Below are 12,364 nucleotides of genomic sequence, written 5' to 3'. Positions count from 1 at the left end.
ACATCGGACCAACAAAATAAACAGCAGATTATGCCCACGCCTTCGGCTATAACAAGGATAATGTTACATCAAGTACAATCCCATAGGTCACAAAGCTATCGGAATCGCTATACAAAAGGTCAATTTACAAAGAAGTAGTTAATTAAAAGTGTTATAGAACAAGTTCAGTACAATTAAGTGTAAGCTATTAAATGTAAGTGGCAATGAAAGTTAGATAAGTAATCGACACTGAAGTAATTGCCTCGTCGCTTGTGAACGATGGATATTTATTGATTTTATTTTGACATTATTGTGATGTCTGTCCTTTGTGGGAGTTTCCTGACCGCTGATTTTGAGGATTAGGGGGTGAGTTTTTTGATGGGTAATGGCAATTGGATAATGTCATATTAGTCAGTCTAGCATTGTGTGGATTCGATATTATGGCTCTACATTGTGTAACTGACATGATATTACAAATTACTGTAAGCAAGGGTCTCTTCTCCGAATGAAAAAGAGATTAGGCCTGCAGTCCTTACACTAGTCAATTAAACTTTTAATTATTATAAAAACTGTTTTAAACCCTATATTATCATAGCGCCTGCGGAGTTAAAGGTATCCAAAATATTAAACTGTAAAAGAAATTCCATTCAAATTACTTCAGCAATTTTTGCCAGAAAAAGCAAAAATACATCCATTCTCAAAATTTTCGCATTTATAATATTAGTAACATGACTTACACACATAATATATTATCCTGTGAGTGAGTAAGACACGAGTAGAACAATGACTGTGAACATTTAAGCTAAATTATTTGTTCTAGATTATTACACGAGTGTAGTAGGCGTAATCTGTTATATTCGTGGTTTGTTCCTGCTGCTACCGGAAGAACACCCACTTGCTCTTGTGAATCATTCTAAAATAGAGACGTAACGGTGACTTTGTATTTTTAGCTGACGACATTTTTGTATGTTAAAAAATGTGCGCTGTTTAAATATCTAATGTTTAAAATTTTTAAACTTTTCATTCTACTGCAAGGGCGGTAATGTTTTGATGACAATAACATTGAAAGAAAGTGTTTATCAGAAAGTCAGCAATGTTATTCGGGTTTACAAAACATAGCTCTGACGAGTAAGTACTATTTTTAACGAAGTAATTCGATGTAAGCTTCCTTTAGCACTGGTTTAAATAAACTAAGCTATAGCATTTTATGTAAGTCGCACTTGACTATTCAAAGTATAACAAAACAAGATAATATTTGTTTTTATTCGTTAGTAAAGATCTTTGAAACGAAACTGCACGTTTGGCGCAGTGGTTTAAGCGGTCACCTCGCCGCAATAACCGTAGCGCCGCGTGTGGTGGGTACGAATCCCACCCGGGACAAATCTTTGTGTGATGAGCACGAGTATTTGTTCTGAGGCTGGATGTTAATGTATCTATATAAGTATGTATTTAGAAGTATATAAGTATGTTTATCAGTTATTTGGTTACCATAGTACAAGCTCTGCTTAGTTTGGAATCAAATGACCGTGTGTGAGTTGTCCAAAAATATTAATATTATATTAATATTTGAAAACCTCTCGCAGATTTTCACAACCATATTTACTGGGCTCACGAAAACATGCTTTAAATAAATTTACAACTGCAGGGCACAGTTCATATCTATAATATTTCCACCCACACGTTACAAAACAAAGTGTCAAGTGTGTTTACGACACGTGTCATCACACATGTGCAGTTGTGCAGTATCCATCATTACACACGTAACCTTGTTCTCTCACATCGCATAAAAACATGCTGCTATAAAACTGATACAAGTTAACGAGTGAGATTATAGACAGGTAGATAATTTAACTACTTGAATTATTTGGGAGCTCTCGTCCTCTGAAATAAAATTACTGCATGAACAAAATATTTTGATCTAATTGTCAAGCTGACAGGGTTTGATTTACCCACTGTTGGGACTAACAATGTGTGATTGCTTGTAGGTGTATCTTTTACACTTCTGTCTAAACTTTTTTAGAGCGAAAGAAGACGCGATGTTATGAGAATAATTAAATGACGGAAAACTTTAATTTTTTTTTGTAAATAAAGTAAGGGAACTTTGTAACGATCGTACCAAGTGGCGTTCTCTGCTCTTTGCTACCCCAATGCAAAGAAGTCGTGTTTTTATAAAGAAGTGTAATTTTAAAGTACTCATTACCTAATAAGTTTATAAAATATACACAAATACTAAGTATAAACATAACAGTTCATGACCATGTCATATCAAGTAATAAAAATATGAAATACCTACATTTTCATTCAGTCGAAAAAATAAAGAAAATCCATTTCTCTTGTAAGATTTCCGACGTAGGCACAGGAAAAGAATTATCGCATTTCCTATTCTAATTAGATTTACAATCGCGGCGAATATAGCAGTGATAGCCTTAATTTATTGATGGATGAAGTTTACTATCGTTTATTTGATGGCTTATTAATAAAAGTTTATTGTGAAATGTAATATTTTTAGGAGTTTTTCCTCCATTGCTTTGATTGAGTTGTTTCGTTTAATGACCATGATGATTTCTCATTAATGTATGATTTGAGAGTGTCTTTATGCCTTAAGTTAGTATTTATTTACTGGTTTTAAACTACAGACGACTGAACGGTGTTTTAAAAACGACTTTTTAATTACTTGACTTTTAAGAATGATGAAAATGTCTTTTAGACGATGTTTTATAAAATAGTAGTTTCCCAAAATTTGACCTAGCACATTTTCACGTTACGTAAATAAAACGTTACGTACTTTCTCATTTTAACTAACTTATTTTATAAAACAGTCAGAAACAAAATTTTAATCATAAATATTAACTTCACTACAAGCTTTCAATCAACCAAAATATTCACTATCGGCGCCTTTATGACTGTTCCTTTCTACTGTCATAAAGAACACACCTGTACATACAAATTAATTGAGAAATCGATACAGGGTTTTCCTGCTTGGCAACAAGCTCCCCTTGCTACGACCCCTGCAATACAAAATGCACGACGGAAAGGCGCCGGCACACCCCTACATTTAGCCGTTGTAATTTATAAACCAAATACGTTTGTTAAGTCCAGTTTTAAAAGGTAGGTTTCAAAAGGGGCTCGGCCCTTCAATATGCAGACTGACCCTAGGCGTAGAGGGATAGGGACAAACAACCCTCGATTGAATCGATATTAGTATTGTATGAGTACCTTAATTTGTAATGTTTTAACTACTTTGGATAATTACTTGGCTATAAAATGTTTTGAAATAAAGAAATCTCTGAACTTGTTCCAATTAAAGATGCCGAGGGTAATTTAAAATACACAGACGAAAATAATAATAAAAATATGTTTGAAAATATGAAAATGTTGACTGACTCAATTTTCATGCAAAATATACAGTTTTTACGACGAATTACACAGTACCTATATTTATCTAAATATTTATAAAATAATTTTAAGACACATTATTTAGACGGCTAAGCAACCATATTAAAACAAAAGACTCTAAAATAATTACTTTCGGATAAGTGACAAATAGACTATTCTCTACATAACTATCTGAAAAATAAACAAACTGGAAAAACAGACCAACAAATGCATAGCTTTTACTAGACAAAATTTCCCGACAACACATATCCTGCTCTTTGCGACTTTTCCTCAAACTTTTAAATGCATCAGCAAAAAAACCACAAGTGAACTGAACGGACAATTAACATAAACAAACAGCTGTTCTGTGAATGACGCCAACACATCCCCTTGACGCATTTCTTCTAAAAACATACAGTTGCCAACATAACTGTCGCAAAAACTATGCCAATATGTCTTCTAGAGCTTTTAGACTAACATTTATTTGCCTTTTGTCATAACACACACTCTAAGACCCTACAGACGCAAAATAATCAATATCTCGGCTTTAAAAACTACTAAGGTATAGTCGTCGTCATGGTTTTATAAGTTTTCTTATAAAAAACGTATTTAAAACTCAATGGGCATTGTTAATTTAATAAAAGTTACGAATACTCGACTCTCCCTTTCTCTTCCTTAAAGTAACCAAGCCAAGCCGGGACAAGCACTGAATTGAAATAAAATATTTGTTATATTCTAAAATAAAACATAAATTCAAAACAGTGAAATGCAAAACCTACTCTTTATAAACTGCAGGTAACGCATAACGGAAGAAAGTACCTATGTTGTGTTATCACCTCAGCAATGGAATCCAATAGACCTGTTATTTTCCTGTTCCTATTATTAATATATCTACAATAACATAATAGGATAATGACCTCACGGACATAATATAATAACTCTATATAACAGTTGAAAGTGATATCGTAACGCACAGTATAATATCCCCTACGTGAGAAGTAATTGTAGAATCTTTCATTTATATTTAAATAGTGGTAAAGATAGTCTCTTGATCTTGACTCCATTGAGACGATAAAATATCAATTGAATGTTTTCATTGATAAAACACACGTATTCTTTTGTCATTGTAGGAGTGTTTAGTTTAACAATATGTAAGTAAAAAAAGAAAATATTATTACTGGAAGAAAAGTAGAGTTCCACGTGTAACGCTTTCTTTTGTATCGACTATTTGCAGCCAAAGTTATTGTCATTATTTTAAGTCCATCCATATAATGCTTTTTGCAGCAGTTAAAATATTAGGTCGGGTACACGGTTCATTAGGTTTCTTTCAGTGAGCTCGTGAGGTACCCAAATATCGAGCTTTTTTATGTAAAGAAAAGATTTTATTACAAGTTCATACATACTATGATGCGAAAAGACTTTTTCCCCGACCTAATATATATATTTTGGTATTGTTTTGATACAGGAAATGTGGAGAAAAAGAGGCGAGCGAAATCGACTGTGTGGCTGTAGGTAGCAGACTGCGTGGTACGATGGGGACCCGACCTGCGGCCAAATTCTGGCCACAGCTCTGGGCCACCGTCGTCAGGAACCTACTACTCAAGAAACGGGACACTAGGAAGACCCTCGCCGTGAGTAATCATACTTATTAGCACTTAAACTGCTAGATTAGTGTCGAATATCCAACAGATTAAGTGGATTAGTGGGCGATAGTCTGTCTAGTAATCTAGATAAATTTTCGGAAAGCTCGTTAAATTGTAGGTTCCGCCTGTCATTTTTAAAGACCTTTGACAGTCGTTAACATTTGTCAGAAGCTTGTAAGTCTGACAACTAGCCTTACCGAAGGGTATCGTGTAATGGGTTGTGGAGGTGTGATAGGCGGCAGTCGCTCCATGTAAAATACTGGTATTCAGACGCATCCGGTGAGACTGGAAGACGACTCCAACAAAGTTAAAAGAAAGCTTAGGCTGATGATGATAGATAGACTGTCAACAAATTTATGAAATTAACATTATGTATGTAACTATACGCTATCTAAAATTTGCCAGGAGTGGTGAAACTTGGGTATAAATGTGTAAAAGCAACTGTCAAAATTCCACATGATAACCTAACCGACTCTTATTCAGAATGATGAAAACCGGCCTTAAGCTTATATTTCCATCTACCGGGTGTAAGATTGCTACAATTCCGGTGTTTCAGTCCAGATTTGTTTCAAAGTTTGACCTGGATTTTGATGAACGGTGCCAATATCGCTTGCGATAACTAATAGTGCCGACTTATTACTTGAAACAGGTACCAATATTGCAGCCATATTTTATCAAATGCAGGTACGATCTTCAATTAATCTTTTCACTAGCTCTTGCCTATAACTCCGCCTCAGCGGACTATAGTTATATAGCCTATTGTGATTTTTGGGATAAAAACTCATCTAAGCCCTTCCTAGGGTATCATAGTAACTTTGCATTAAATTTCATCGAAATCGTTTCAGTTTAGGCATGAAGAAGAGACAGATAGAGTTTCTTTCGAATAACTTATAGTATTAGTAGGGATTAAAACTTTTTATTTTTTCTATAGGAGGTGCTAGTCCCGTTATATTCTCTGGGTGTCCTGATATTTCTGAAGATGTTGGTCCCGAACCCTAACTTTGCTGAAGTGCGGAAACCAGGCCGGTTGCTGAGGATCCATCATGATGCCTTCCCGGAAAACCACTCCATTGCTGTTGTTGCTGACTGGCTTAATGCTAATGGAACTATGGTAAAATGTTTATTTTTCTTACAACTAAGAAAATCATTGTTAACATAGTGAATCTGTAAATATGATTGTCAAAAAAAAATTCGTCATTTGCTTACCTATCATTACCTGAGTGAGCGCGGGTTGGTTTTAATTGCATCGTGTTTGTCATTTACGAAGAACAAGGGGTTAGATATGAAATTTTGTGAAGATGGGAAAAACAGTTTTAGAAGTTATATACAAAACATACAGTATATAGTCTTATTGCTATACTTTCATTAAAACATTGCCAAATAATAAACGTACTGAGTGAAAGTTTATAAGATTAGTCCTGTCATACTCATTGCCAGAAAATGATAGATAGGTGGACATAATTCAAGTTTCTAAAGATACACAATATCATTACCGGTGTAACACTTTATTCTTGTTCAACATCAGTCCAAAACCAAACATTCGAGTTTTTTTTTTAATCTAGTACAAACAAGCTCAATTTAAAGTATCGTATCTCCAAAACGGTGAGTCCTAATTTTGGTAAAATGGAACGAACGTTATTAGCAATCCAGACCAGCCTATATCATCATTACACTTATACATCTGCCTAACACCCTGTATAAAATTATTTCAATAGAGATCTAGTTTGTTTCAAAATATTTCTTTTCTAGGGTTTCCTGGAGGAGATAAACTCTTTACTAGCGGAGTCCCACCAGCAGCAGATCAAATGGATCAAGTACAACAACACGACGGAGCTGAACGACGCGTACCACAACGACGCGCGGAACTTCCCCATCGCTCTCATCTTCCACACGGACCCTACCTCCACCACGGAAGCCCTAAGGTACTGAGATACTTTATTATAACGCTAGAGGAAAGGATGTACAATAAATTAATAAAAGCCAATGCTGATGAGAACAAAACGAAATTTTGAGTTTTAAAAATCCATAAAGAATAGATCGTGTTTCATATATATAAAAGTTATGGATAATGAATATAAAATATGTTTTCAGCTGTATGAAATAGGGAGTCATATTCAGTTTTTATTTTATCGTATCCATTGTTATTCTTATTTTTTATTCTACAAATGTTGGTAAATCACTTTAGCATTTAACAATAAGAAATATGAAATTCTCAACATCCTGCAATCATTATGCAATAATAAAATTCAAGCAATGTTTGTTGGACAAAGAATATTAGTATCAACAATCAATAGCTTTTTCTGCAAATAGATAAAATATTGTTTTATAATACCCGTCTTGTGAATTTCATAATGGAATAATAGCTGTTGTATTGATTTTATAACACGAGTCACATATAATATGCAGTTAATAGGTTTATCCAATAATTTACTAACAATTAAGTTACGCGAAATTGAGTAAATTTCTACAATACTTCGTACAAAATAAAATGTACAACAGGTATAATACAGCAGGATTACTGACAGTTATGCATAATATCACGGCTGTTATACCCGAAGGCGTAGGCAGAGATGTTTGAAATACAACCGCGTTTCGCCATTAACAATTTTAGTCCCATCTAATAGGCGGCGAGCCTATTACCATATACCTATTTATACTTAAAATACATTTGTAGACAGGTCAATTCTGTACATTTTTCAATGTACAGAATTGACCATTGATATTATTTAAAAAAAAAGATCAATGGGGAATGTTAATCTAACAAAAATTAGCAAAAGACCAATAGCATTTTGTCCGACCTGAGCCTGACCTTTCGAATCCGGGACCTCGTGGTTAGCAATCGGATACACCATCGTCTACAGCTCAGACATTAGAGGCAGTCTACTACAGCAAGAAATAATTTTAAATTATATTCTATAGGTATACAATCCGTACCAACCCGTCGCAAATCGTAACACCATCCACCCGGACCCTCACGACGTCGCCAGCAAAATGTCGCGAGAGAACAGAAGACCAGGCGTTTGACTGGTCGCGAGGAGGACAGCTCATACCCCTCGCCGAGATGCATCGGGAAGACATCTGCCCTGTGCTGCAGTACTACTACTCCGGCTTCTTGGCATTGCAGACACTCATCGATTACATTAAAATGAAGGTAAGTCTATAATTTTAAAATCATAGTTCCTCGAATTCAGAAAGTCCTTGTTGTTTCGTAACAATTTCGATGATTGATAACGATCATGGGGCGAAATAAATGTTTGGTTACGTACTTTCGGGAGTTAAAGTAGATTTACAAGTACGAATGTCATTCAAACGATGCTAGGAATTAAATAAAATTCGTGGTAAGAATCAACGGAAATTTTACGCAGTCTCGTTTTCTTGAACAAAAACAAAAACAGCCACACTAAATATTATAAACATACTGAGTTTTTTTTTTGCAATAACTAGGTGTCACTTAAAACTGCGCACATTATATAGACATAGATTAGTTTAATAGAATTGTCAGTACTTATATGGCTTTGTCCATATAATAGGTTTCATTAGATTTCTTCAGAGGTATGCTGACGTACTGACAACCATACAACCTACATTAATCTGGAAGCAACATCGGCGCTCAATCCGATCCTACCGATTTAGAACGGCTTAAATATAACAGGACTGAAAGCGATGCCTGAGATCAGAGCTCTCCAACCTTTTCTTAGTACAGGACCACTTTTATATTATTCTTGTTAGCAGGGACCACTATGTAAGTAGGTATATTAAAAATAAAGTGTAATAATCATCCTGAAAATTTTAAATTGTCTCGTGGACCAGATTTTGACCACTGGTTGGGAACCACTGCCTAAGATGATGATTGCTATAAAAATATTTTTTTCCCAGGTGGACACCGACGCATCGATCCCTCCCCCCCGCATCGATCTCCTCCAGTTTCCAAAACGGCAACACACCGGTGACTGGCTGGTGATCTTCCGCGTCATCATGCCCATGTACATGGTGATGACGCTGTCGCAGTTCATCACATACCTCCTCATGTTCGTCGTCGGAGAGAAGGAGAAGAAGATCAGGGAGGGTATGAGGATCATGGGCTTGAAAGACTCGGTGTACTGGTAAGAAGAACTAAATTATTTAAGTCATAGATTTACAAATCTATTTTATGAAATTTAATTGTTTTAGCCGAGTGGTTTAAGTTGCGCCTCTCACGTAAGTGGTCGAGGCTTCGTACCCGAGGCAACACACTTATTGCTTTTTGAAGTATAGTGTGTATTAGGATAATTGTCACTTGTTCCAACGGTGAAGGAAAACATCGCGATGCAACTTCGTGTGCCTGAGAGTTCTTTAGAACAGTTCTTGCAGGTATTCAAAGTCCTCAACTCGCACTTGGCCAGCGTGGTGGATTCAAGGCCTAACCCCTTCCTCATTCCGGGAGGAGACCCTTGTCCAGCAGTGGGACATTAATGGGTCAAATTGATTCATTTATAATTGTTTTATCTTCTCCCAGGGGCTCGTGGTTTCTCATTTATGCTGTCTTCGTCACTGTACTGTCCGTCGTCAGCACGGTGCTGCTCTTCACCTTGAAGGTACGTTCACCAAGAGAAGCTATTACGAAATATTTATTATTTTACTTATAGAGAGTTTTAAGTTATATGATTGAACCGAATAACAACTTAATAATTGAGAATGGCAATGACAGAAAACTTTAAGGAATTCGGATTTTCTATACGATAAAATTGACGGAACAGCTCTTGTCTGCTTCATAGTAGCTCCTTAAATTCTAGCTGATTTCAATGTGGTTAAATGTCTAACACGAATTGTGTTCATTCGCAGGTGTTCCAGCACTCGTCGTACATTTTGATATTCCTGCTGATGCTGTTGTTTGGCTTCACAATCATCACTTTCGCGTTCATGCTCACACCATTCTTTGACAAAGCCCGGGTAAGCAACAACAAACTTTAGCAGTTTATACTTGAAATACAAACATATTTTATTACTGTCCATTGACAAAGTATTTGAAACTTCCCTTTTATCGTGATTAATAAAATAATAATCAATATTCTATCTAAAGATTAACCCTCTTATTCATAAAAATATATGAAATTATGAAAGGCTTATAAAGTGTTTTATTTCTTTCACGCCTTAGCGAAATGAAAAAGAGAAAACATATTATAGTAGCTTTTTAACTAAAATAGGTTTATAGTGTGTTTGTGAAAAAGAGGGTAAATATTTTTCTGCATAAAAACACTTAGTACTAGCACCATATTTGTTTCGTAAGCAACAGTTAAGCTTACCAAGTTTTTCCAGACGGCAGGTATCCTGGGCAGTTTCGCGGTCAATCTGATGAGTGGCTTATACTTCATACAAGTGTTCGTATCTAACGCGGACTCACTCGCCTTCTGGTTCGTCTCCCTCATCAGCTCCAGTTGCTACGCTCTTGCCATGGACAAGGTACGAGATTTTGAAATAATATATATCATAGAAAGAATAGTAACCGGTGGTTTTGTATGACAAGATGTATAGATGTTAATGAAGTAAGAGAACTTTGTAGAGATATTAGCAAAGCGTTCTTTGGTGTCTACGTACCCCTATGGGAAGAACATGATTTTGTGTATGTTCATATTAATTATAGAATTTTACTGATTGCTTATCACGAAGTTTCGGATTTAGTTACCTAGACGGGTAAAGAGCTATTGTATTGGGCTTTTCTAATTTAGTTACAATTTTCTTGAATCTTCTAGAATAAGGCTCCCCTAATTCATGGACTTATTATTAAACGACAAAACAAAGGCGTATTACATTTGTGGTAGACATCACCTTAGAGTAGAACAACCTTTAAGCTATTGTGTTTCCTTCCCAGGCGTTAGTCCTCGACATGGCAGGCGTGGGTGTGACATGGGAGAACTTGTGGAGTGGTCCAGGAGTGCCCTTCGGAGGCAGCCTCATCATGATGGCCGTGGACACCGTCCTTTATGGCCTTTTCGCCTACTGGCTTGACGCTGTTGTACCCAGTAAGTAATTTTCCTTTCTATTTACAGCATTGCAATATTAACGGCACATGTCTTATGCAAAGCAAGATGGGATTTTTACACCTTATCTTTGTTTGCTATGTTGCTACTATTGTAATGATGTTTTTTGTGTACTGTTTACTAATATGCATTTGTCACAAATTCACTCGATATTAACCACATTTGTATGTCCGACAAATTAGAAGAGAGTCTTAGAAAGCACTATTTATCTACTGGTATAATATTTAGCGACTTTGGTGGATATCCTCCACAACATGTATCTCCTTCACTCGTGCACATTCCATACAAAGCATTCTACTAAATTGTCGAACTATAACAGTAAACATTTTTTTTAGATTACTTCTCATTTTTTATTCATGACAGATACTACAGAAGTCTTCAGACTTACTAGTCAAACGTGAGCTCCCGACTTTCCGGAAGAAAGTGCCTTTATAAAGATTTATTTTCTCTTATCTTTATCACTGATCTTCAGGCAAGCCGAGGGCTTACTTAATTGTCAAAACGCTACATCAGTGTAGAAGAATTCAAGAGCTGCCGGTCAAATTTTGGTCTCTGTGTCGTCGGGGACAAATAAGTCTTGCCCCCGCCGACACAGGCACTTAGGTTTGACATCATCACATCGTAGACCACCCATCATCACCAAAAAATCACTATGCACAATCTCAAAGGTTTCTTTATTGTTTACAATTTAACATGATTTTTATAAGTGTAGCGTGAAACTTTTATATCTGTGTCCCAACAGGATAGTCGAAAACGAGTTAAACAAAACATTAACCTCTAACATGTTTTAGAATAGAATCCATAAACGGCACAGTTTTTTTCACTCACATCATAAGCACTGAATTTTTGCACTGCTCATAGTTAGTCTAAATTCAATAAAAAAATCATTGTATCTAAGTTTTTCTGAAAATGTACACCATGCGTGTAAAAACTTCGGTATTTTCAAATTTTGTTTGTCAATTGACCCTGATTGATGAATTTTCATTTAAAGTATTGTAAAGGTTTTATCACCGTAGGTAGATTATGGCGCTTATCTATTATGCATTTGGTACTAGGGGCTCCGGGTAGAGCCGATATATAATTTCAGAACTGCTGCTACGCGAAACATTATCTTTGCACTTCATCAGCATACTAACATGACGTATCCTTCTAGGTGAGTACGGGATCAAGCAGAAGCCCTGGTTCTGCCTGTTGCCGTCGTACTGGCTCGGCAGTCGTCGTGGTCGCGTCTCTGCCGTCCACTTCCACTCCAACGGCGACGCCGCTCACAACAAGGACATTGAACCCGTGCCCAGGTAAGTACTTCTTAAACTACTGAACTCAAAAAAATGTATATAAGTAAAGCTACTA

The 12,364-nt window shown here is 36.0% G+C and overlaps 1 protein-coding gene across 2 annotated transcripts in view; it reads left to right on the top strand.

Annotated features, from left to right (window-relative positions):
* The window catches only part of LOC142981444 (cholesterol transporter ABCA5-like), a 47,113-nt gene that overhangs the window by 14,057 nt on the left and 20,692 nt on the right, over nucleotides 1-12,364 (top strand). For both annotated transcript variants that reach the window (XM_076127374.1, XM_076127373.1), the window contains exons 2-11: nucleotides 4,820-4,985; nucleotides 5,929-6,108; nucleotides 6,747-6,919; nucleotides 7,917-8,148; nucleotides 8,874-9,100; nucleotides 9,493-9,571; nucleotides 9,819-9,926; nucleotides 10,293-10,436; nucleotides 10,846-10,996; nucleotides 12,168-12,309. In XM_076127374.1, the coding sequence (XP_075983489.1) occupies nucleotides 4,820-4,985; nucleotides 5,929-6,108; nucleotides 6,747-6,919; nucleotides 7,917-8,148; nucleotides 8,874-9,100; nucleotides 9,493-9,571; nucleotides 9,819-9,926; nucleotides 10,293-10,436; nucleotides 10,846-10,996; nucleotides 12,168-12,309 (1,602 nt within the window). The remainder of the gene's footprint in view (nucleotides 1-4,819; nucleotides 4,986-5,928; nucleotides 6,109-6,746; nucleotides 6,920-7,916; nucleotides 8,149-8,873; nucleotides 9,101-9,492; nucleotides 9,572-9,818; nucleotides 9,927-10,292; nucleotides 10,437-10,845; nucleotides 10,997-12,167; nucleotides 12,310-12,364) is intronic.

Source organism: Anticarsia gemmatalis, chromosome 20 (genome assembly GCF_050436995.1).
Source record: "Anticarsia gemmatalis isolate Benzon Research Colony breed Stoneville strain chromosome 20, ilAntGemm2 primary, whole genome shotgun sequence".
Taxonomy (NCBI): domain Eukaryota; kingdom Metazoa; phylum Arthropoda; class Insecta; order Lepidoptera; family Erebidae; genus Anticarsia; species Anticarsia gemmatalis.
Note: the sequence above shows the minus strand (reverse complement) of the source record. Positions and strands in the feature narration are given on the sequence as shown.